At 39.0% G+C, this 27,424-nt stretch overlaps 1 protein-coding gene across 1 annotated transcript in view; it reads right to left on the bottom strand.

Annotated features, from left to right (window-relative positions):
* Positions 1-13,854, bottom strand: part of LOC310812048 (phospholipid-transporting ATPase ABCA1) — a gene marked incomplete at both ends in the record, with an annotated part of 139,339 nt that extends 125,485 nt beyond the window's left edge. Inside the window, 6 exons of the mRNA XM_083680446.1 lie at positions 3,450-3,647; positions 4,101-4,228; positions 5,483-5,610; positions 5,804-5,945; positions 6,521-6,614; positions 13,789-13,854. Coding sequence (XP_083536572.1) covers positions 3,450-3,647; positions 4,101-4,228; positions 5,483-5,610; positions 5,804-5,945; positions 6,521-6,614; positions 13,789-13,854 — 756 coding nt within the window. The remainder of the gene's footprint in view (positions 1-3,449; positions 3,648-4,100; positions 4,229-5,482; positions 5,611-5,803; positions 5,946-6,520; positions 6,615-13,788) is intronic.
* Between the last annotated feature and the right edge of the window lie 13,570 nt (positions 13,855-27,424).

The following is a 27,424-nucleotide window of genomic DNA, read 5'->3' as shown; positions in this document are numbered from 1 at the left end:
AATAATATAATGCTTTATATGCAAATACGAATCAATCAATGTGTGACTATTAGATGAACATGGAGACACTGCATACTGTTTTTGGCCAACAGTATCCCCTCAAAATGATTTGGTGCATGATTCCCAGAATACAGTTTGTTTGAATCACATCTCAAAAACAGTCATAGGCAACAATGTGCTTTTTTTACTGGTGCAGACTGAAAATGAGGCACAGCTACAATATACCACTTAGCTAATGGGTAGAACTCACTGACACTAGGTAGCCACTGTTTGCCCTTTAAAACACTATCATTTACCTGTGTCAAGAGTATGCTAACCTGAGTCCTTCTTAACCTTCACAGAACAAAACAATAGTACAGCTCAAATCCCTACTGAGAGAGAAGGTAGGAAGGGGGGGGAACTTGAATCTCCATTTAGTCTGGCAATTGCAGGGGCTCTTCAGAGTATATTAATGTCGGTTATATTTGACCCTCGGCAGCAACACACAAGGAAGCTCAGATAAGCTGATTGGAAAAGCACGGGCATCACACTCAAGCAATTTTGAGTGAAACAGCTTGAAATCGCAGCTAAGTAGTCAATAGTAAGATAGATCTTGGTGCTGTATCATATTAGGAGGTGGATAAGGCACAAGCCAAATCTCACAAAGCACATTTGTTAAACTGCAAGGTATTTCTGCCTTTACTCTCCATGTTTTATCAGGCTTACCACAGCTGTGTACGGCATTTGTTGTGGAATGGTTATACAAAAACGGTGCTCTAATTGAATTATGGACTCTGGAGCCATATGGGTCACTGTAATACAATTTACATATAACTACTGTGAATATACACTATGATCCTCTGATGACTTGTAGAGAGAACCTCACTTCCTCTCTATTGTTATTGTGTTCCATGCTCCCTTCAGACATCCTAAACACTAAGCTGCTACAAATGTCTAAATCACCCACTGCCACTCCATAGTGCCGCGATAAACTCTGGCTCATTTTTCTTCTTCTTTAGTCCTTCTCTTTATGTTTTTGTTATCACTATCATTTCGGCAACTCCAAGCTTAGAGTGTGAAAGACTTTTCTCCTCCATTTTGCTGGAGGGGTCAGAGGACTTGTTTTGCCATATCTTGTCTGGCTTTCTCTTCGATGACTGAAAATGCCTCTGGGCTTAAGTTGTTTAAATGGCTTTTCTCTCCATGAACTTCTGCCTTATCACTTATTCATAGTGTTTGCTGTCCCATACATTTTCTCTCAAAGATAAACTTTGAAAGAAAGTGCACTCTTTCAGGAATTAAGGGTTTACCAGAATCCGTCAAATATCAATGCTTATAAACAGATAGTTTCATCAGATTGCACTTACTTATGGCAGTCGCTGAAAACAGTGTAAAGGGAAGCACAAAAAGCAAGGTTCGATTAACAGACCTTTCTGTAGCTCCATAGGCTTGGGAAAATACCTTCCACCTTGGGCTTTATTTAGACATACATTTACCCACATGACGATACACATTGTTATACCAAAATGTCAACATATTGAGACAGATATAGTCTCACATATCGAAAAGGTGCAATAAATAGCAGGTTAAGATGGTAAGTATCTTTGACACTTTAGTATGCCCTGTTTAGGTGTGAGTTCATTGGGACCAGTGTTAACTTTGGCACCCTTTTTTAGACTTTGTCTAGTCTTAGTAGTTTTGACTTTTGTATTGCCTCATTAACACATAGTAAACATAAATCACTGACCTCCATGTGCGCAAACATATAGCTTGTCCTACAAACATATGTTTTTGCATAACATCCTATCGCATTATTGTCTTCCAAACAGCCAAATTAGCTGAAGAACACAAGTGGATTCAAAGTGGACAGGACACACGATATACGTACAACACACATACTGTATTTCCCCCTGTCAGTTTGTGGGTGCAAAGGCTGTCTCCTGTGAAAACTTTGCATTCGGACTTGTTTGAATTAACATGATAAATAAAATGGCCCTTTTTCTGCCGGGAGCAAGCGCATGCCTGTTTTCCTCAATGATTGGTTTTGACCAGATTGGAGAAAGTTGTGCCGATTGAGATGGGGTGGTCGTGACTTGCAAATGACCTGGGCATGGTATTAATTTCCCACCAATAACAGCATTGCAATGTTGCAATGGGAACGTCTTACAATTCTGCTAATGTCATGCATGCTTTTGATGGGACCAAGCAAATAAACCTCTCCAAAAACTCTTGTCCATATATGGGTCGTTTAATGCAAGCTCTGAGTGGGACAAATTCCATTCCTGCAACTCGTAATTACAAGTAGGAAACTCTGGGATTATCCTCGAGCTCTGAGTTTCCGACCTGTAGTTCTCTGACATCATGTCAACAAGAAAGTAACCATGAGCATGGCAGGATATTCAGAAGCTTATGCTAAGTGAAGTGGAAATATAACAAAAATGTTTTTCTACAATGTTGAATGTACACTGTAGTTTGTTTTCGTGCATGAGTGCACGTTTTGGAGAGTTGCAGACTTGCAAAATTGAAAGTTAAGCGGTTAAATCTGGCCAATGTTAGCCATCACCTGCGGGCATTCATGTTGTTTGGAGTTTCCGACCTCAAATCAATTGAATACTCTGAATTCAACGGTCAAAGATCACAGGTGGGAATTCTGAGTTTCCGACTTGGTCATAAACGCACCATTAGTCTGATTTTAAAACTGCGCTTTTCATCGGATGTTTTGTTTTTTTGTGTTTCTGAACGAATCTCTAAAGTAGGCTATTGGCATAGCCATTTGAATGTAGGCTGGATAAGAAGCCTAATGCACACAAAGACACGTTTGTAAAAAGCTAGTTTGTGCTTTACAGTTTTACAGTGTGTAGAACACTGGCGGTGTGCATTAACAAGAATATCCACTCTTCTGGTCATTTGAGGAGTCAACTTTTAACGGCTAAAATAGCAAGCTTCAGGGGGAATCTGTGCAAAAAACCTGTTGAGATTTGTTTTATAAACACATGAACACACTCCAGGGTGTGAATTAACAGCATGCTTCCTGGTCTGGTACACTGTCATGTGCAGATGTCAGCTGTTAATGCACACCAGTCATGCGGTAATGCTTACATAATGTACACTCTAGAATGCCCCTTTAGCCAATCAGAATCACATATTCAACAATGCTGTGGTATAAACTGCATTATTCAACAGTTTGATCAGAACAAGTATTGTGGCTCTCTTTGGGAGGAAATGGAGACAATTTGATAAATAGACAGATTAGGGTAGCAAAACAATTGTTCATAATCATTACTTTAAATACAAATATATATTTTTGAAATTCTAAAATCATAAAATCAATGTATTGAAATGGTTATGGCATGTCAAAGTACCACAGAGAGGAATTCAATAATGTTGAATCAATATCTTACAAAATACAATGAACTACACACTATAATCAAACACATTTAGAACATTGGGTAGTAAATTAAACTACTCACTGTGAAAAGCATCTTCCGTGTGTCCAGGTTTTGTAGTAAAACCTGCCTGGTTTCACTCAGCTGCTGTGCTGTGAGAGAGCAACTGACATTTTGAAAGGTCTCCTTGTCAGATGCACTGGTAAATTCAACATATTTGTCAAGAGTTGTTCCATTGCACATGATGCTCCTCAGGTTGTTTCCCCTTGGAATGCTCATCATCTGGTGAACAAACATGAACATTTGTAGAAGTTGCAGAAGTAAGAGAAACCTATCTAGATCTGCCCATTGTCTTAATGTTTCGGGCGGATCCAACTCCAACTCATCTGATATCACTTGGAACATTGGCAGGGTATCAATTGAGAAACTGAGAGAAACGTATCACATTTATCACTGTAACAGCTGCATTCTACCAAAGAACAAATGTTTGATCTCTATCTGAAGGGGTGCGGGGAGTACTTCACACAGCTCTGTTCTTAACACAACTAATTCTACTGATCTACCAGCTGTTCATCAGGCCTTTCATTACCTAGATAAGGTTTGTCAGTGCAGGGCTGGAGTAAATCCTCCACACCACGTACAGTAGCTCTTCGGTTTACGGTTAGACAAACCTGCCAGCCAGCATTACTTTTACATACAACAATGTTATGTAGAAAATACAAAATGCTGACCAACCTGATTCATGTGGATATTTGCGTTCATAAGGCTGTTGACAACTGATGGTGTCACAGACAGGTCATCCATCAAATATGCACTTAAAGTTTCATTGTCATTCAAGATACTCCTCAGACGAATGGGTTGACCTTAAACATTAAAAGGGAGAGAGAGTAATGTGTTGTTGCTTGGCATTTGATCCTGATTACAAAACATGCCCGCTGATAGTTGTGATCTTAAAGACAAGCCTCAAAACTAATTGACTGTTGAATGTAATCCTCTCCTTTGACAGTGAGATTAGCTGAATGCAATGTGCAGGCCAGAAAGTAGCAGAGATACAGGCCACTATTTTGCTCTGCAATGTTTTGCTAATGTTGTACTTGAATCTATTGTGTTTGTTCTCAGCTCTAATACGATCAGTTTAGATTTAGCAAAGAAACAAATTTGACATTGTAGTGAAGAAACTCATACTATTGCCATGCTACCTCTTAGTTGTACCTCTATTATTACTGCCATAACTGAAACACCGCCAATGAAGGTGGATAACACAAGGCACACAGGTTGAAACCAAAACATGCTCTGGCCTCCGACTGAACAGCTTTTTAATCATCTCTGGAAAAAGCACAACAAAATCACCTTCACCATCCCTATCCTTTGATATCCCTCTGCTTCTCACTTGTGTTAATGACCTTTCGTGGTCTTGCCTCAGATGTATCCCATTAATTATGCCATGGCTTGGATCTTTGATGGATTTAATTTTGTATATTACAAGCCTGTGACCCCAAAATGCAAATGCCCTGCAAGCAGTTTGTTGAGCCTCGACAATGGCGGGTCCCATTTGCTATTTGCAAATTAGGTTCCTTATGAAAATCTGAATATCATCAGGCTAAATTAGCCTAATGCAAAGCAGCAACTTATAAAGATAAACGATCTGCCACTCGTCATGGCAAATTACATCATAAACAATCTTGCAGCATTGTTTTTGATCGATCTCTGAGTTATCGCCCATATGAAAGGGCTATCTGGCACTCATTGATAAAGGACTATGGTTCAAGCCATGGAAAAGTGATTGTCAGTGTGGTAAAGTATATACAGTACAGTTGCAATTACTTCTGAACCATTTCACAGAAACAATACAAGCGTAATTAATCATGATAAAATGGTTGGATCTTCATTATGACAGTCAATGCCAATGCATTGAACAGTATCTGTTGAGATGGAGGGACACAGACAACAATCTCTTGCTTATGAAATTAATTTAAATATATTGGTCAATTTAGCCAAATGTACCCATTCTTGTCAGTGTCTTCCATTCAGAATCCATTGTCTTTGGAAAAAGCATGTTCTATTTGTGTCTAACTACTGCCATAGTTACAGTATGTACTGTAGTGTGCTATACATACCATTGGCAGGGTTATACCTCTGTAGAATCCATGCCCATTGGTCCACATCATCAGAGAGGCGCTGGACCTTGGTAAGGATGGATCTGTTTGTCAGAAGCACCTGTAGCTCAATCAGCACACCAGCAATTCTGGATGAACAGAGAAAGATGGTTAGATGGTCTCTCCAGACTTCTACTAATAAATGACATGATTACTCTCTTAGTAATGCTTAATACTTACCATTTTAAATGGTACTTATCTGAAGGTGAAATGTACTTATCAAATACACATAACACAAATACAGTGACTGCTTGGGAAGGTCTTAAAAATAGTGCTACATACATGGAAGAGTTGAAGTTGTTGACTTGGCCTGGTGTTTCTCCTGGGGTAGGGTGGTTTTCACAAGGGTTATCGATGTTACACATCATGCCTTGAAGCCAGGGTAGCAAGCCGGCAGAAGGCATGGCTTTGTTTGGATAATGACCTGGAACAAAATAGATGCTTTCATTTCCTGGCACACTTGGGTGTCTAATTCAAGCTTACAAGGATTTTTAGGAATGCTGAAATGTGCCTTATGACTTAAATTAATCAAAGGAATATGATACACCATTTGCTGGATCAGTGCGACATTGCTCTTGATTCTCTAAGATACCAACATCATTGATTCTACAGCATGTCAAGTGATAAAGTTGTGTTGAAGAGGCAGGTGAAGGGCAGAAGGAGCAAATGATGAGAGACAGCTATTGTTTAAACCAAGTTGATGCATTTTGTATCATAACAACTGATGTACAGAACTGAAGACCGCTTGAATCCTCAACCCAATAAAGCGAAGATACATCAATGGCTTAAATGAACAATTATTCAAAATTCATCTAAGCTTGAATAATGATGACGATGATTTCACAAAATAAGATTAGTTAAGTATTAAAACTGTATAGACATCAACAGTAAGAAATAAACATACAGTGTGTTCTAATCCAATACAAGTTAAATGTTGTACTTGAGTTCTGTCTTATCTTGCTTTCAGCAAATAGATGAATGTGTGCTTCTCGTACTTACATTGGCCTTTGTACAAAGGCTGATTGGTTGATCGCACCCAGACAAGGATAAAGAACAGGAAGAGGGGCCATAACAACTCAACCACCAGACGCACCTGCAATGAAATTAACATTAAGTCCTCTGTTTCTCTCAAGTTGTTACTTTTTCTCTCTTGTGTGATTCTGCTGTTTCTAAGGACTGTAACTTAACTTTACCTTAATTAATGCCACTTTACTAAAAGGTACAATTCAATCACAGTTGCTAAAGAAATGTTAAGGTCACCTTCCCAACGACAGACTGTTTGGCTTTGACAGAGAGCCCATGTGTTTAAATGGGATGACATTAACTTAAACATAATCCTAATTGAATAATATACTTTACTGTACATTATGGACCTCTGCTGTGGTAGATCAAAAAGGTCAATATGATTCCATTGCATATGAAAAAATAAAACTATGCAGAATAGAACTCACAGTACAGTTGTAAATTTACGGAATTTAGAGAGGTTCCTGTACTTTTAAAAAAACTTACAGATAGGAAATAGCAAAGGGCAACATAATTAGAAGAAAATGAAAAAATAAAAGAGAGATACATATACATATACACACATCAATAAAGATACATAAAAGTACATCCATACACACATTCCCCCTTCCCACCTTCTACCCTTCTCACAGTAAAAACACAGTTTGGGCCGATACTGTATACAGTACACAACATTAGTATTTCGGTGACATCAACAACATATTATACCAGAAAGACAAACAAATACAAATAAAAAGTAAAACATTTTTAAAAAGATGAATCTGTCAAGAAGAAGGTCTGGCCTCTTGTACAAGTAATAAATCCCCTCCATATGGAGTTGGAAAATTTTTCTTATGTATTGAAAATCTTATTCTTTCTCATTTTATTAAAAAAAACCCAATCCATTTCATATGTGATGGTGCACTCATTTGTTTCCATTTCAACAAAATACGTCTCCTAGCAATTAGGCTTGCAAATGCCATTGCATTAACTGTTGTTTTAGACAGTATAGTATTTGATACAGGCAGGCCAAAGTCTGACAGTCTTTGGATGGGAGACAGAGTGGATAAGAGTGTCTCGGTCGCATTGCCCCCATTGGGTCCGCTCTTGCACTGTACGCATGATGCATCGTGACGTGGATAATTTGTCTTGTAGTACGAGACACTCTTATCGGTTGCAATTGTCTGCGTGTAAAACTTGCACAGTGACCGTCTGGCTTAAGAGTTGCTGGTGCTTCTTTACAGCGATCCAATAGAGAGTCTATATCGGGATACATTTGTGATAGCCTAGATTTGGTCAAGTTAATACGATGTAACAATCTGAACTGAATAAGGCCATGTCTTGCACATACAGTATGGGTGAAAAGTGGACTCTTATTAACACGTTTCCATTCCTCTTCTGAGAATACATTAGTTAGGTTGACTTTGTTTTAATACGCAAATAGGTGGGAAGTGTATTGATGAAAAACTGTAGATTCATACTTTGTAGCGATTCTGGCCTTGTTCTGTTATGGAAAATACGTTGATAGAACTGCTTGAAGGATATGCACTTTCATATGACTGATACAACTTGTGTGAATACTGTGATTACATTTTCTATAGCCATACCTCTAAAGTTCTATCGCCATTGTTTGATTATTGTAATCATCTGGCGGATGATTACAATATGGATAGCGGTGGTTTTGGAGGGAGTGGTGGAGGAGAGCGAGAACAAAGGAACAGACCCATCTTGCCGACAGGAAGGTGAATAAGTGTGAAATGTTGAACGCCAATTGATCAGTAAGAAAGTCTCCCCATTGTTCATTCGCTCCCGCCCCCTCTCACGTAAGCACAAGCGTGTCGGTGATTTCCTTGGCGTGCCTACCATTATGTTTAATCTGTATAAAAGACAACCCTGATAATCGCCTCTTCAGACTTGCGCTAAACAGACCCCTGGATTTACGCTAGGCTGCTGTTAGGCTCCTGTCTCTTGTTTGCAAGCAATAAATACCGGACTCAGATGTTATGGCTACTCAGGACTTTATTTCTTGAATCTCACCTCCGAAGAGCTGAAGTACAGAGTGGTAAATTCTAGACATTCACCACAGTTCTTAAGACCCTGAGTCAGGATGGTGTCCAGTAGGGAGTAAGGAGGTCGCAAAGTGAAAGTAATAAACATGTAACTTACAAAATTATTTACTTGCAGATAATGGAAAAAGCTAGCTCTTGGCAGGTCAAAATCGCAAGTTAATTGATCAAAATAAATAAAAGTATTATCAACAAAGACATCTATACATGAGTGAATGCCTTTCAACCGCCATATTTCAAATGCCCTATCTGCACCTTTATTAAATCACTAGTTATGTACATATGTATTTTTTCACTGTCTATGGCTCCGGTAAGTGAGTGAGCATGCATCCAAGCATGTGTGAGAGGTGTGTGCGGTTTGTATGTGTGTGTGTGTGTGTGTGTGTGTAGTCGTTGTTTTTGGGTTGGCTAGATTACTATAGCTTTGAGCATTTACCAGGGATGAGACTGCAAGCTTGTTGGCTGACTCCTCAACACGCTCAAAAGCTTTCTCAACTCATCTCCTGGTACACTGTCCATCTTGTTATAAATGGGAACCTAAACCTTGCCCCTTTGCCTTCTTTTATGTGGCCACTTCACCACTCACCTGCAGTCCTACTACATCTAAGAGCGCTGGCCATGATTTCAAATAACCCCAGGGAATGGAAAGGAGGGAGAAAGAAACAAGGCATAGAATGGATACATGATGGCTTGGAGTATTCCCTTTTAGTGTTTCTCTTACTCTCTTAATTTGCCCTGTGGGGGAGCAGTTTAGCGATATCTGGAGCACAATACTGAGGCAGTGGAGACTGGAGGCTGTTCACCCATCTTAGCTAATCAAAGTTCAATGGGACTATTGGCCTATGTCTTACCTCACACACAGTGAATGCTTATTACTTACATTAGCATCAGTGAGCTATAGCCTCAAACTAACTCATATGTGGCCTAGCTACACAACAGTCTCACAAGCTTGTGCAGCTAAAAGACAAGGTAGGAGAAGTACATCAGATTTGTACTCCAGGAGCCTCAGGAGGGCAATTCAACACTGCTGTAAACAACATAACATATCTACAGGTTTACCATGAGCCAACTATGGGATAAATTACAATGCTAGAGAATGCTCTTAATATATATTCACATGTATGTGTAGGATATTTTAAAGTCAATTCACATATTTCACAATGCTCCTCAGCCTAACATATGTCAGGAAGAATGTGGTTCCCATTGAAAGTGTAAATGATTATAATGCATTCCAGAGAAAAGACATGGAGTGAAAAGAGAGGGATCATAGGGACTTTCTCAATACAGGGCTCCCTGAGTAGTTTCCATTGGACACTACCGTATTTGTGAATAGATAATCTCCCCTATGAAGTTATGTGAAATACTGAACCATAAAATCAGTTGCATGCTTGGTGAGACATTCATATAGTTGGTCATTAACCTCCAAAAGCCCTATTGTCCTTGTGTCTTTTTTTTATTGTTTTGTAACTATTGATGCACAATATCTACATTGTCCTCGAATACAGATGTACATTCCTTGAGATATTTACTCCTAAAACTGTTCATGAAGTTACATATTTGTCATCTGCTGGTGAAAAACATTAATTCATGAATGTTTCAGGACCGAGAGGTCGCTCAGCTCTGTTGCGACTCTCCTCTGTATTGGCGCCCCAGTAGTGGAATGAGTCACTGCTTATCTTCAGTCACTGCCTATCTTCTGCCGTAGACTAAAGCCCCATCTCTTTGGATTACACCTGGGCTCCTCCTCCTCAGACCTCTCCACCTTCTAGCACTTCCCAACATACCCACTTGTGCTGAACCTGAACTTTTGCAAAAAAAGAAGAAAAAGAAAATCCACTACTGTTTTCTTCTCTTTCTCAAGCACTGTGACTGCTTGTGGAACTTAATTTTATAGAAAGACTTATGATTGTTTTTATAGGGACTCTGCAAAGGAATTAACAAATGGAAAGGAACAAAACTCAGGAATGCTACCCTGAGGCCTGGGGAGACTTCTGGACAGTTTCATGTAGTCTTGGCTGTTATCTGTACCTGCCAGGAGCTGACAATGTGTGCACTGCTAGTGCTGGCTAAAATGGGGGGGATGTAAAATGTATAAAACAAATTATTATTATAGATTGGTTTATTTGATTGAGTTTTACTACCCAGAGCATACATCCTATTAAAGTATAACATGAACAGGGCGTGGTGACGGACGCATAACCTCTTAAATCAAACCCATCGAAAAATGGGGCATTTGAGAGAGAGTAGCAGAGCTAGATTTTTACATGAATTCTGGAAAACAACAGAAACCAAATTTTTCATATTTTTGTGATGCTAATTTGAACTGGAGAAGCCACAAATCAAACCAAAATACTGGAAATTACGATTTTCACTTTAGTAGGTCTTTAAAATGTAAGCTACAAAACAGGATTACTCAAACCCCAAATTATATGTTGCTCTCTAGTTATCTGGAACAAAGCCAAAACGTCTATGGTATGGGGTGCTCCCCACTGTGCTTGGTCCATAGGGAACCAGGTGTGCAGATGCTCCCTCAGTCACCATCATCATAGCAAAGCCCAAATATCAACTGCAACTCCTTAAAACAATAAGATCTACATAAAATGAAAACGGATTGATGCAACAAACAACAATAAAGTAGTTTCTAAGACAACCAGCTCTGACTTGTGTGTTGCTATTGTGGTTACTATCTCCCTACACTCAGTAGCCTGTACCTTATGGCTAGTAAGTGACATCACAGACTATTAAATCCTCCATACATCATTAGCTGGAACATTAGGCTTGTGTGCAGGAAAGGGGTATGTGTAATGAGAGAGAGGTGAGGAGATAATGACAGGGGTCGGGGGAATAGGCCAGGGCAAAGAGATAATAGAAGCTGAACCTGTCATGCTTTTTAATGTTGCTGCCCAATTCATGTAGTCACACAGGTGTTTGTACAGAAGGACAATTTGAAATGGATCACATGATCAATTTGCGTAACAGTAATAAAAGCTGTGTAGTAAAAACTTTGTTACACCACAAAGATTAAGACTCAGTGACTCAGGACATGGAGTTGGTGTTTACAGCACTTTTTTGATGGTTTAATAAGTGACCTTGAACAATATGACAGTGCTGTCACCAAATCACTCACAAGGTCACCAATCAACACACAAAGAGATTTTTTAAAAGACACCTATATTTACATTCCCATTGGTTGCCTATGAAAGCAAAAATAGAAATATGTCAACCTGTGTGTCATCACAGGCTAACGTATGCGATAGCCTTAGTATTTACAGTGCATTCGGAAAGCATTTGTTATGGTCCAGCCTAATTCTAAAATGGATTAAATTAATTCTACACACAATACCCCATAATGACAAAGCGAAAACAGGTTTTTAGAAATGTTTGCTAATTTATTAAAAATAAAAAATTGAAAAACTACATTTACATAAGTATTCAGACCCTTTGCTATGACACCCGAAATTGAGCTCAAGTGCATCCTGTTTCCATTAATCATCCTTGAGATGTTTCTACGACTTGATTAGAGTCCACCTGTGGTAAATTCAATTGATTGGACATGATTTGTAATGGCACACACCTGCCTATATAAGGTCCTTGCCAGAGCAAAAACCAGGCCTTGAGGTCGAAGGAATTGTCCGTAGACCTCCGAGACAGGATTGTGTCGAGGCACAGATCTGGGGAAGGATACAAAAACATTTCTGCAGTATTGAACATCCCCAAGAACACAGTAGCCTCCATCATCATTCTTCCATAAATGGAAGAAGTTTGGAACCACAAAGACTCTTCCTCGAGCTGGCAATAGGGGGAGAAGGGCCATCGTCAGGGAGGTGACCAAGAACCCAATGGTCACTCTGACAGAGCTCCAGAGTTACTCTGTGGAGATAGGAGAACCTTCCAGAAGGACAACCATCTCTGCAGCACTCCACCAATCTGGCCTTTATGGTAGAGTGGCCAGACGGAAGCCACTCCTCAGTAAAAAGCACATGACAGCCCACTTGGAGTTTGCCAAAAGGCACCTAAAGGCCTCTCAAACCATGAGAAACCATTCTCTGGTCTGATGAAACCAAGATTGAACTCTTTGTCCTGAATGCCAAGCGTCACGTCTAGAGGAAACTAGGCACCGATACCATCCCTACGGTGAAGCATGTTGGTGGCAGCATCATGCTGTGGGGATGGTTTTCAGCGGAAGGGACTGGGAGACTAGTCATGATCGAGGGAAAGATGAACAGAGCAAAGTACAGAGAGATCCTTGATGAAAACCTGCTCCAGAGCGCTCAGGACCTCCGATTGGGGTGAAGGTTCACCTTCCAACAGGACAACAACCCTAAGCACACAGCCAAGACAACGCAGGAGTGGCTTCGGGACAAGTCTCTGAATGTCCTTGAGTCGGGCTTGAACCCGATCAAACATCTCTGGAGAGACCTGAAAATAGCTGTGAACCGACGCTCCAACCTGACAGAGCTTGAGAGGATCTGCAGAGAAGAATGGGAGAAACTCCCCAAATACAGGTGTGCCAAGCTTGTAGCATCATATCCAAGAAGACTTGAGGCTGTAATCGCTGCCAAAGGTGCTACAACAAAGTACTGAGTAAAGGGTCTGAATACTTATGTAAATGTGATATTTAATTTTTTTATTTTTAATAAATTAGCAAACATTTCTAAAAACCTGTTTTGGCTTTGTCATTATGGGGTATTTTGTGTAGATTGATGAGGGAAAAAATGTATTGAATCCATTTTAGAATAAGGCTGTAATATAACAAAATGTGGAAAAAGTGAAGAGGTCTGAATACTTTCCTAATGCATTGTATACTGGTAGAAAAGGTGGTCTGGCCTTCAATCAAGCCTTTTACCATTCCTCACACTCATTAGACTGTTCATCCATCCATTTCCATTAGACCAGACTGGCTTTGTTAAAACACAGCATAGTGACACAACATCTACAAGAAATAAAGCTCTGTAAAATGTAAGGTGACTTTGTTAGCTTGTGCATGTCATGGTACAAATCATTCTCTTTCTATCAGGGGAATTTAAGCAGTTCACATTCATATGAGACAATTTCCGGCCAAGTCCTCCTAAACTTTTCCTTAACACACAGTACCTCAGTTGCTCTTGCTAACACTAGGATGGAACTGCATCCTTGTGTTACCCCTTTGTGGGGGACCTTGAGCACATAGAGGTTGATTTTCAGGGAGGGAGCTGGTACCTTTTGTCTCTTCCGGAGAGTGAAGTTCTTCCACAGGAGCAGACCGAGCTGTGTCAGGAGACCCATTACGCCTTATCCTGGCAATATCCTGCCGACACGTCGCTATGGAAACCGCCCTCTTAATAAACCCTAAAGGGAATAAAAGCAGGGTTTGGTTTTAATACAGAGAGCCATGCATCAAGAAGGCAAAACCACTATTCACATACTTCCCAAGGCCACAGTTCTCTGGCAAAGCACCCATTTTATTAATTGATTGTGGAAACTCAGTGATGATGCATATCATAATAGAGGGATGATACTGTACACATGTTCAGTTAAACATGAACCAGATGTATAGGATATTCACAGGGAATTAAAAAAGGTAAGCGGCCAGAAATTAATTACATATAACGAATGGGTAATCAGTTAACTTCTCTTGTATATTCAAGATTACAATAATTTTAATTGTAAAGTAAGATTTTACTAAGTATTTTTACTATCCCTGGCACACAGATTAGACAGATAATAAACACAGATTGATATGCGTTGGCATTTTACACTCTCACCATGACCTTTATTAAAAATGCAATAATTGCACAACAGGCTGAGCCCTATTAGATTATGGTTCCATCATTAGCATCTCCCTGCATTCTATTATGTGCATTAGATCATAGTGATTTTCTAAGCCAAATGACACATTTAACCATCTGATTTATTATCTTTAGGAGTACCTAATCAGCACTCTTTTATCCCTCCATATTTTTTATCATATCATCCAAATGTACAGTAAGTCCTTAGTGGTTTAATGCTGTAAGACACTTGCATACTGTTTGTGTATAATCTTTAGGCTACTTAGATACTTATTTTCATGACCAGTATAACAATAAACGATCACTCTGTGAGCGAGAGGTGGAAAACAGGATGCATTGTTTAGCCTGAGGCAAGTCCTGGTCCTGACAAACGTGCCACATTTAACGCTCCATTTCCTCTTCCTGTGCAGGCCAGGTTCTATTTCCCCCTTGTGTGTTTACATTATTTACTGCTACCTCGTGGAAGTTTTATCTACTGTCATGGGAAAGGTGAGGCTAATGTACTTCCAGGTGGTCAAAGAGAGGCCCTAATGGTGTAGAGAATTTGGGACGCCAAACGCTGGGGCTGGAAGAGGTTATTAATTGAGTCCATCAGTGTTCAACCAAATGGTAACAGACAAACAAAACATGTACTCTTCAGATTTCCAACTGGATAAACTCTCTGTCTTGTTATGTCTACTGGTCTATCTTGTTGTGTTGACTTGCTTAAGTTACTTACTTAAAGAAAGTTACATGCACACAACTGTTATTATATATATATACTGTATATATATATATATATATATATATATATATATATATATATATAGGCAATGACCCAGTGATCACCTTTTGAAATATTGTATAATATACACAGGACATGTAATGACATTGCAATGTTCACTCTGGTTTATGACCCTGGAAGCTGCAGGCTCGAGAATGCCTTTGCTTACTTGCCATGTCTTTGAGGTGAGTTGACATTAAGGGATGACAAATGCCACAAGGATAAAACAGCCTATGTCTGTCTGTGCCTGTGTCTTAACGTCTCAGCCCTGTATATGCATAAACACATGTCTCTCTCAAGTGCTTGTATAATTGAGTATGTGCCACATTTGCTTGCACAGCTTTCAAGCCTTGTCCTTTGAAAGGAGTAACGTGCAAAGAGAAGGACAGACAGGAACCGCCTCTGTGCTGGAATCACGTCAACCGTGAAGGGTAAATAACATGTTGAAGAACATGCCCCCCCCCTCCCGACCGGTCTCTCTCAATAAGACTAACCTGGATAAGTAAAGGTTAAATAAAAGAAGCAGGGATGATGTAGAGTAGTCTAGCTCAAGACCTGTTTTGTAAATGATGCATAAAAAGGAAATTTAGACAACAGGAAGCAAGAGGAAATGATAGAGATTTGCATTGTAGTCAGAGAATAAAACAAACACAACAGAGACCCTCTTGAGAGAACAATACCCATATAGTCTCCCAGGTTTTACGTATTATTTTCTGACGACTGAGAACAACCCTGAATAATTGAAATATGTTGTTGTTGCCACTTTTTGCATTCACAAGACTCCTCAATGATTTCATTAGTTCCAAGGGGAAGACTCAAGAACAGAGCAAGGCAGAGCATACTGTAGAAAAAGAATGGTTGGGAGAAAGAGAGAGAGAAAATAAACTCAATAAAGCATCCAGAGGATAAAAGTGCTGATGCATGCTTGGCATTTGGGGACTTGCTACATCAGAGTGCATTATTTCAACCCCCACATTGATAGAACGGGTAAACAGATATTTGTCATCAGAATGGAGGAGGGTAGGGAATGCATCTAACATCTGTTACAAAGGGCACATCCACACCTCCAAAGACCAAATGTTCTCTCTACCCCCTCTCTCCATCTTTCTTTTTCCCTTTCTTTAACTATCTATCTCAGTTTCTCTCTATCACACTCTCTCGCACTCTCCCTCTGTATGTGTGAATCATATCAGTCTCTGAGGCCACTTCAAGGGGATGGCTTATGGTTACAGTTAGTTTTAATTAGTACTTCAGGGAAAGGTGTACCTCTAGGTCATGCACATACTGTATATCATTTACAAAGAAACTACTCTCTGAACGGTCAGTATCCATGCAGAACACTTTCTTTTTTGAATGACGTCTCAGCTGTTTTCAGACTAATCATGTTTTGCATTCTGTCATTAGTAATATAGAACAGATTGGCAGATTATGTTATAGAATCAAGAGCAGGTTAGTGTATAGCAGGTGCCTCTGAAAAATGATCTCTAACCAAATGTAAACAAATTTTAAAAAAAATGCAGAGAACATAACCTGAATAGTGAGGTCTGCCTTTGACTTAAAGGGTCTGCTCATGCTCAGTTTCAGTTTCAAACAATCTGCACCAAAATATTTAATTTGTAAGAGCATACTTGTTATTATATATATTTTTATGAAAAGGAAAGTACTATTCAACCTAAGGATAGTCAACTACCCACACTGAATATTAGACACACATAAAACATGCATAAAACCTTTTGGGTCTACTCTTAGTTATCATGCCACAGTAGGCCTTGGCTAGGTCAAGTAATTGTCTCTGGTTTCCTTGAATATTTCATTATGCACTACTGTACACAGAAAAGCTGGTAACAGCAGTCACTGGAGCCTGCAGTGGGTGATTTCCTATTCATAAAATTCATTCTTAAAGGTCCAGTATGTACATTTCAAGCTTTCTATAAGCTTCCTAATAGTTGCAATGACTATGTTTAATTGGTAGCGATCAAGGAATGAGACCCTTTGAAAGAAATATTTCATTTACAAATACTGTTTTAGTCCAGAAAAAGTGTCTTCTAAAATGGAGTGTCCTACCCGACACTCGGTTTTCAGATATGTAACATATGTTGTTACTGCCAGGGGTGTTCTAGGGGAGTGGACTCACCGATATTGGCCTTTCTGTCTCTGGTGGCTGCTTCTTTGAATCGTGCATGCATGCAGAAACACAACAGCTAATGCCAGACACTGCAAGTACATTTTGGGGTTATATTATTATTGGGGAGGATGTTGTTGTTTGGAACTTCAAACAGAATTTCGTCACGATGGCCAGAGGTGGCAGATGTCCGACAAACATACAACCTGCTCCATTAAGATGGAGCCTAAAGGTTAGGGTTGAAGAGGTTTGCCTCTGCATCACAGCAATTACAGCACAGAGGCTTTGATTTCACAATGTGCAAACTACTACTGTAGTACTACTACTACTACTACTACTACTACTACTACTACTACTACTAATTTAGCTGAATGATACCTGCTTGCAGTGATTGCAAATACACCATATACAGTTCAAAGACAGATAATCAATATGATTACAATGATGTCCCTGAACTTGCATTAACAAAGTTCAATCCCTATTCACAACATACTGAAGGACACTCAGCTCATTGGTGTGCACCGACTATTTATTGCTGTAGCCTTCCTAAAACATTTGTTTTACAGTAGCTTGGAACATTTAATCTTCTGCATCAAAGTCCTAATGACATTTTAATAAAAATAACTTATCTGTTGAAATATTGACTAGTACATTTGTAACAATGTTTTGCCCGTCAATCTGCTCTTAGTAACTAATAACCAATAGATTGGCAGCTACGAAGCCTTTTCTCGAACATGTGTGAAGAGATTAGACAAGATATTAAGCCATCTTGACTCACACTTTGTCTCCTGTTACCAAATGCAATTCCTGAGGGTTAGGGGCAGCCGGAACACAATAAACTTGTCCACATTAAACTTATCAAAGAAAATATGATATGTGACACCATCACAATACTCACTCATGAATCATCTTATCCTAGCAAGTGCACATATGAATAGATGAGACCATTATTTAAGTGCTTTTTTATCTGAGGTGACTTTTATCTACATGTACAGTATCTACACACTGCCAATACTACCATGGCCTGGGTAAATCATTTAGTTCAGTATGTCACTCTGAAAGGCCAAAGTCCATACTCAGTTCTTTGGTATTATTTTCTCACTTCCTTATCACCTACTGTGATAGCTCACTGTGTTATGTAATTAGACACACTGCATGATATAATCTAAGTGAATCAGTAAGTTTCACTCAGATTAATGCCGGTGGCATGTGTAGCTGGCTGTATTGTTTGTTTATCAAACAGAGGATATCAAATAAGTCCATATCCGTAACTCCTATACTGGTCAGTAATGCTGGACTTAAAATGACACCTCAATGATTTCCAGGTATTGAATACTGCCATTGGTCAAGTATGTATTTGGAAATGTTGTTTACATTTAAAGTGTATTGTTTTACAATCTGCAGCTTTCATGGTAAAATAATAACTTCACAGTGTTAGGTAACTGAAAACCTTGAGACACACAATCACACAACACCTATACTAATGAAGCCCTAATCAATGACTATTCTATTATGTACTTACAGTACCAGCCACAGCAACACGACACCATGATTTGAACAGACGGAAAAAAACTCCTGATGTACAGAACTGACCTCACAACAAGCCCCAGGAGAAAAGATTGAGCAGCAATAACAACAGGACAGAGCATCATGAGAACATGGAGTGTAACTACAGTATTAAAGAACAAACTCATCAACATACCTCTCTTAGCTGTTTGTAAATGTGATTGTCTTCAGAACATCTTAAGGGCTCCCCAATAAAATTCACCAGTTGTTAATTTCAAACCAGCCTATTCTTAGTGACTCAAACTAAAAGTCACCTTCTTTCTTCTCTATCCCCTCCGTCCCTCTCCTCCTCCCCTGTCTCCTTTTACCTAGAGCTATAAAGTATGCAAATGACCTCTAGAGGGACTGCCATGGTGACAGTACCCACGGAAATAAAGTCAGGTAGCGTGCAGGTGGTGTACGTTACACAAGGTGCTTCCATAAGCCCAACCTTAGAGCACGTTTTTATGGCAGCTCTCCTAACATCTAAATGAGGTGTTGTTAAAGAGAAAGTTCAGAATAATTCTGTCATCAGTAATTCTGTCAAATACTGTCATGCATTCCATTACCACTTAAACATCTTCACAAACAAATAACCACCAGACAGAAACAGAAAAATGTATATAATATTATGTTCTGAGGGTTTAATGACTCTGCGCTGTAATGGTCAATGAGGTTTAAAAATGGCCCTGCACTATAGTATCACCTTTGGATCTTGGCTTGAGTTGACCCCACCTCAATAAGTGACTACAATAAAGGTTGATGATGTGTAAGGTCTTACATTGTAAAAAAAAGTCCTGTTTAAGTATTGCAGTATACCGTACAACAGTATGATGTCTTGTAGTCATCGGTTGACACAATGTCGATGAACTACAAGTGAAGGCTTGAAATTAATTGTTTTTAAAAGATTTTGTGTTTCATCCATTTACCTAATTTATTTAGGAGGCACAGCCAAGTCGAAAATGTTGATGATGTTGTTGATGACTTGTGGGGTGCATCACAGGGTGGGGGCAGTTAAATGCATTTGCTGTTGAGTTTTAAAGCAACTATATAATTTGGTAACAACGAGACCAAGAGTTTATTGAATTGAGTGATAAAAGTATAATAGCACAGTTGCATTTTGATGACATAATTATGTATATCAGCTGGATGTTAACTGTAGAGGCAGACAGGAAAGAAACAGGAAACACATCATTGCAGCCAGTGGAGATCATTAAGGAAACACTACTGACATTCTGGAATATTCTTATTTCTAAATACATTAGGTCATATCAGTAGCCCTATTTCCCTAAATTCTGTAAACAAATTCCCAAATATTTATATATTTATATTCTAACAACTCCAGACAACCGATAAGATCATACATGTGTTTTAAAATCCAACATTCAATTTCTTTAAGAGGGAAACATTTGTGAAACCAAACTAACTACAGTAGTAAACTTGTTATTTTTCTTGTCAAAAGTTTTCTTGTCAATAGGCTAGCTCTGAGGTCACCAGGGCGAAGGTCCTGGGGTGTAGGAGCATGATCTAAATCAGAAAAATGTTCATACCACCCAGGTGAGACCTCTGTAACCCAAAGTAATTGTTTCAATTCATGAAGTGTTGTGGCTCAAAGGCAACCAGCAGACACTGGGGCTGCCGTTTACCCCTGGTCAGTTAACCCATCATTAGATGGTAAATACACATGAAATGATTCCACAGTGCCCTCCTTCAGATGCACTGTTAATTTTCATTGCACCTTTTGAGAAAATGATCTTGCATACCTCATGAGGAGCAGCAAATAAGGGTAGGGTAGCTACCTGAAGCCGCATCAATAATCAGCCAAGATATAAGACACACTGGTCTCGGGATGCAGAATAAAAAATCAGATATAAATCATTTATGCATTTTCTCTTCACAGAGTTGATTAGTTTTCTAACAGATACATTATTTACTTTCCCTGGGATACGTGTACAGAATGATTGGCAAGTGTTTTCTCATACTGTTGGTTCCCTACTGATTTTTTACCTCACCTCCACACTTTTTAAACCTTCTTTTTTATTCTAGCTGTTTGTTTTTCACCTGTCTTTTTTGTGCAAAAACTAAAACTAAAAACTTTAACTAATCTTCCTCTCCTGACGAGAATGGAAGTGGGCATGATCATTTGCTTCACACACCACGAGAATCCACCTATCTAACAGGGCATGGCTAGGTAATCAAATTAATTGGAGATGAAGATACTGTAGGATCTACAAGTTTTAGTACTTTTTCTACACCAATGAAAAAGGTATGCTGAATTACTAAGACAAGTTTTTTTTTTTTTTTTTTTTTTTTTAATGGTGTTTCTTTGAAAGGAAAGTGAGAATCCAGTATGCAGAATATTCATGTATGCAGTACTCACAGTTAATTTATTCTTTTGTAACCACCATGTTGGTTTCACTCTGCTACAGTTGCATTGTAACACCCACACCATCATACATGTACAGTACTTTATACAGTGCACCATGCAACTCTGCTGTAATGGAGTTTGCCTGCACTGTTGGGGAGACACATTAAACCTCCCAAAGGTTAAACCTTCAATGCCCTCAGCTTGCTATACTTATTCAAACCAGCAGAGAATAAATCCTATCTCCTATAAGATGAGAGAGAGTTGAGTAGAATCAACTAGACTGCACATATATACCAAGCAAGGAACGTCTAAATGTCAGCAGCCTCGCTCCAATCAGGTTATGAAGAGCCACGGTGGAAAACCGGAGGGACCTTCTCCGAGAGTCAAAACTAGCTAGCCTGCTCATGCTTCATTCCTCTCTCTTTCTCTCTCAGTGGTGATGAAGTGAGGAGCTTTCGACATAGGTGCTTGTTAGTCGCACTCATCCACCAGAAGAGTGGACAGCTGATGGACAATGGGCAGAGACCTGGATAAGAGTGGTGTAGGCTTCGATGTACGCCTTGCTTTTCACTTCCTGTTATGTCTTTCTCAGAGGTTTCGGGAAAACAAGAGACAGGAAAGTTTTATGAAACAAACAAAAGCTTTTCGACAGTGCTTTTCTTGACTGCTGAACTCTGGTAGAACTGTGTTTATTTGACTCCAGCAGACATTCACAGACAGCAGTGTTGAACTTATAGAGAGAGCACGGCATTTTCTGATTTGATCATATTACATTGTATTTTTCGACACACTACATACTGCACAGTATGTGAAAACAAACGTATAATATTGATAATTCGTTGTAAGAAAACTATTGTGGTCTCAAAAAGTATCTTACACTTGTTTGTTCTAAACACACACATACACACACACACACACACACACAATATCATCAGACAGGCACCTTGGCACATAACATGTGATCTAGTGTTGGGGTGGAGAACTATACAGGAGGACAGGAGCCAGGAGTGACAGCTGCTGATAAACTAGCAGGGGATAGCACTGGAACATGAAAGCCAAATGTGCCATTGTCCAGGATATTGAGGGGCCAGAGTTAGCATTGGTACGATTTGTAGCGGGTAGCAGCTCCAAGAGCTTGACTGAACAGAAGCAGACCTTCTTTGATATGAGAAGGCCAAGGATGTTAACAGGTCTCCGGTGTTCTTGGGTACTACTGGGAAAATCTGAATGAATTACTACTCGAGAGCAGTAGTGGTTAAAACCCCTATTTGTCATGAAGATGAACTCAATGTCTGTCTTCAAAGCCCTTTACTGTGAGGAGTCCAACCTGTGGCAAGTTCTATGAGATGTAAACTACTGGTGGCTATTGACTTGTTTATGCACGCTGAGATGTTTGTTTTTCCGCATCCAACCAAAGATAAAATGGGATGACAAGATGGGTCACTACCATCATTCACTTTTCAAGCCTGAAAATGTTGCTATGGGTTTCCCGACATATGAGTGAACCATCTACTCATCTCATTTCGCTAAGACATCTTTGGTCTGACAGACGTTTATGTGACGCCCAGAATGCATTGAATGCAATGATGACAAATGTAAACAAACATGGATGAGCACGTACAATAATTAGCATCATAAGCTTATTATAAGGACAACCTTCAAAAAAGTATTTTACACACATCACATGTGTCCATTACAATGTATGCACAAATCGGAATATATGATTTGTCACCAGTATTGGAAAACATGTGAATAAGACCGTAAATAAAGAAATGATCACCACACAAACCTGTTAGCGACACGTGTCGGTGTCTTGGGCTGAATACATTCAGGCACAATTTAAGATAAAGTTAAGCTATACAAGCTAGACCAACCTATTTATCCTATCAAGGCTATGACATACAAATAGCACACAGGGCAGACGTATATGGCGCAACAATCAAATTCTAGAACAGTAGCTGTGCATACTTGTCACATGCATAAAGCACCCTGAGGGGGCCATTGGAAATGTCTAGAATGTATAGACAAAAAGGTTAAGAAAAAAAAAGAACTGTCCCACAGATCAGGAACACTCTCCAGGAGGTAAGTGTGAATGTGTCAGAGACTACCATCCATAGAAGAGTTCACCAGCAGAACTACAGAGGCTACAATGCAAGGTGTAAACCACTAGTTAGCCACAAAAACAGGATGGCCAGGTTACAATTTGCTAAAAAGTACCTAAAAGAGCCTGCAGGGTTCAGGAAAAAACATATTTTGGACAGATGAGTTAATGATCAACATGTACCAGAGGGATGGCAAGAGTGAAGTGTGGAGAAAAAAAGGAATTGTCCAATATCCACAGTATACCATCTCATCTGTGAAATATGTTGGAGGGGGTGTTAAAGCTTAGGCATATATGGCTTCCACTGGCAGTTTCACTTGCAGACTCCCGGCAGTTATTCCATGCAAAGGATTGTCGACCAATTACTAAACATGAGTGCTCTTTTGGGTACCCTGAAATAGGGGGACTGTGCATAACAAGTGTTGTAATTTCTGAATGGTGAAACCAATATGTACACAAATACACAAAGTATGCGTACACAAAGTACATCAAATAAAAGCTGAGAATCTCTACTTTAACCTCAAAGTAACTGTTTGATTTAAAAGCTTTTGGAGTGTAGAGCCAAAAGAAGAAGAATTATTCACTTTTCCATTACTTACACAGGGCACTGTATGTCGGCATGCCCCTGATGAAAGAAACTAAATCAAACAAAATAGAATAAGTATAACTCTACCAATCAGTCTCCAAACTTTAAACCAAGAAGTATTTTCTCCTCAGTCTGGTATCATGCTGTTTGCAATCTTCCCTTTGAAAGCAGCAAAGAAATCCACCATCTGCTTCTTCGATAAAAGGTCCAATATAAACAAGTTGAGTAGCGCCTACTTTTCACAAACATATCTAGCCAATTTAGAGAAAAAAAACGTGACATTTAAAGCGTCTTTGTAAGACTGTGATCATGGATAGATTATTCATTGTGCAAAAAGCTAACAGTTTATGATAGCGTTCAGAAATAAGCCATACATACACTCACATACTGTATATACGTATGCCATATACAGTATATCTAAACTCACTCACCATATAGCAGGCCCACTTTTTGGGCCATATACTTACATTATATACTGTATGTATATGTATATATCATGTGTTCACCGTTCAGGGATTGTGGGGGTTGTTGTCACCCACTGTCATAAATATTCATTACCTTTGAGTCAAGTTCAGGTTGCCAGGTATATCACCTGACAAGCAACCTCTGGAGGACATCTTTCAGTTACTATACATTTAAACACACTACTTAGCAATAGTTTGACATTCATGACATTAATATGCATTCAGCAGACATACAGTTCAGTAAGGAAAATACAATGAGCAGCCAGATAAGATTTTCATACATTTTCTACCTATCAATCTACACATAGAGCTTAGTGCCATTTCAATGCATGAAAACATCACTGCTGTGTCAACATATCATCATTCTTACATATCAAATGGCATAATGAAAGCTTAATGTGCACTATGTTCACTCAATATGGTTTCTGAGAGTTGCTGTCCAAGTTTCTTAATTCTCCTGGCTAATCATATCAAATCTTTCCCCTGTGTGCTGTCATCTCACAGCAGGTGAAATCGTATAGGGCTGTGGGAGACAACTAAGAGAGACGGTGCTAGACATATCTGGGTCTCCTTTAAAATAATCATAATGACACATTGTCCATGCAGATTTAAAGATGTAATTTCACAGCCAGGGTTGTCAGGCATCCTACCTCACTTGAATAGTTTTGCCTAATTGCAAACATCTGTTGGGTTACATCAAATGTTGACCACACTTTGATGCCAACTTAAAAACAAAACAGCAGGGTAACAGTACAATTTACTTGCTTTGTAATTTCCTAGAAGATTGTTTTTCATCTGTTTTATGCGTGTGTGTGTGTGTGTGTGTGGGTGTGTGTGAGTGTGTGTGAGTGTGAGAGAGAGAGAGCATAGTAATGTGACTACAGTGTCTACAACTGTGAGGGGTCCCTGTGCATTTTCAGTTGAAAATGGTACAAACATTGAATAAGTACAGTAAATAAACATTCCATACCCACTCAATGCAATTAAATGGAATGTTGTTGCTAAGCACTAATGTTCCATTTCACAGTCCCGTTCTAAATGGTACTTACCTAATATGTACAGTACAAGACATTTTGTATTAACCATGGATTATTTCTGGTATCTTAAACACTATTAGTTACTAACCTGTACATAATGGGAAAGATTGCTGGTATGTATGGGAGTGTTAGATACAATTAGTGACAAATTATTGCCCTCTGTTATTTTTTAAGTGCACGCCAATAACATGTCACTAATAGGCACATATATTTGAACCTCATTGAAAGAAAGCATTGAGTACCTCATACTGATCAACAGGTTATTTTACCAAATAAATCAAACAATCAAGAATAAACTGTCCACAGTGGTGACACATTGTCATGAGTCTCCTTAGATGAGTGGGGGAGATGGACTGTTTGCTAACAGAGCAAATTTAGCTCTTAAAATTGCAAATCCATATCTGGTGCGGATGGAATCAGATAATGGGATCTCACTCTTCTGTGGGTGAGGGACAGGCCACAAATCGAGTCATTTACGTTTCTTCTTTTTATTATTATTTTCTCCCTTCTTTTTGTGTGATTGCCATGGCTCAATATCTAATTATGTTACCCAAACTGATAGCAAAGATGGGCTGAACTTAGCATTGAGGAGTTGAGAGGGGAAAAAATAGAGTACATTTCTCATTATTGAAGAGACAATTATGTTTTCTTGTCTTTCAGCATAAATAGAGTACTTCAGCATGAAGTAATACGCAATATTAGAAAACGACTTTAATGATATTTGAGTGCATTTAATACAAGAAAATCCATGAAGTTCTTCACTTCATGTGCTGTATGCATTCCACAATATAAAACAACTGCTTTATCATACAGTAAAGCTTTCACATTGAATTAGTGATTTAATTTGGTGAGTACTGTATTGTGTTCTTTGTTTATGGTTTCACATCAAAGAAAATGGCAGTGTGTTAATGTGAGGCTGTGTACTCAGATTAAGCACTTCACCAACTCAGACACAAATGGACATGTATTAATGTCAATTAGAATAATTGTGAAATCAATTGTTAGTCTGCGTCTTCACACATTTTAGAGCCAAGGCAAGTACACAGTGATTAGATTGTGCCATTGATTAATTTGATGCATTGACATTTTTGCAGTTCCATTTTGTTCAAAGAAATGCTAGTGTCTCAATAAAAAAAAGCACAACAAATGAAAAACTCAGTGAAGGACAAGAGTGGGCTAGTGATTCTATGTAGGCTACAGTACGTATTGTAATTACTTTTACTTGTGTCTGTGTTTTAGATTAGATTCCTTTAACACGTGTGTATTGTACAGTATATGACTGCCATGGGTATATTCATATAATTTGAACTTCAACAATAACAACTTTTTCTGATCATGAAATCCAGTACATCAGGGTTAGTTAATTGGATAACATGCACTGAATAGTGACAAGGGGACTAACTGTAATTTATAGGGCATATTATCAACACCGCATTCACTCTACATGCACTCTACAATTGCACTGTTGAGAGGAAGCTTGCAAAGTAAACATGTCATTGTATAATTTACATCCTGTATCCTGTGCATATGATCAATACACTTTGATTTGATTTGACATGACCAGGAAATAAGATCAGCCTTTTTCACAGGAATCATGCATTTTGTCTAAACCTGGTCTCAACTAACATCTATTTGTAATGACTGTAGTACGCAGGCAGAGGACTCAAACGCACGACTCAGAGACAAAAATCTTGAATCAAAAGAATAGTCTTTACTTTCCAAAAACAGGGTTCGGGGTAAGGAGAAGGCAACAGGCAGAGTCAGGGAAATAGCGGAGATCAAAAACCGGGAAAACAAAGAACACAAGGATAGATAGCTGGTACGTATGGCACAAAGACAAGCTGGCACAGAGACAGGGGAACACACAGACTAAATACACAGGGAAGGATGATGAGGAACAGGTGAAGCCAATCAGGGCGGGGTAGACAATCACACAGGCGGGAAACACACAAGGGCAGGTAGTGAAGTGTCTGAAATGAGAGATAAGGTGAGTAATGCAAAAATAAACAGGAAACAATAAATGAATAACATGAAACAAAGACAAACATACAAACTAAGGAACAGGCCAAGACGTTACAGTA

This window comes from Argentina silus (genome assembly GCF_951799395.1).
Source record: "Argentina silus genome assembly, chromosome: 1".
NCBI classification, from domain to species: domain Eukaryota; kingdom Metazoa; phylum Chordata; class Actinopteri; order Argentiniformes; family Argentinidae; genus Argentina; species Argentina silus.
Note: the sequence above shows the minus strand (reverse complement) of the source record. Positions and strands in the feature narration are given on the sequence as shown.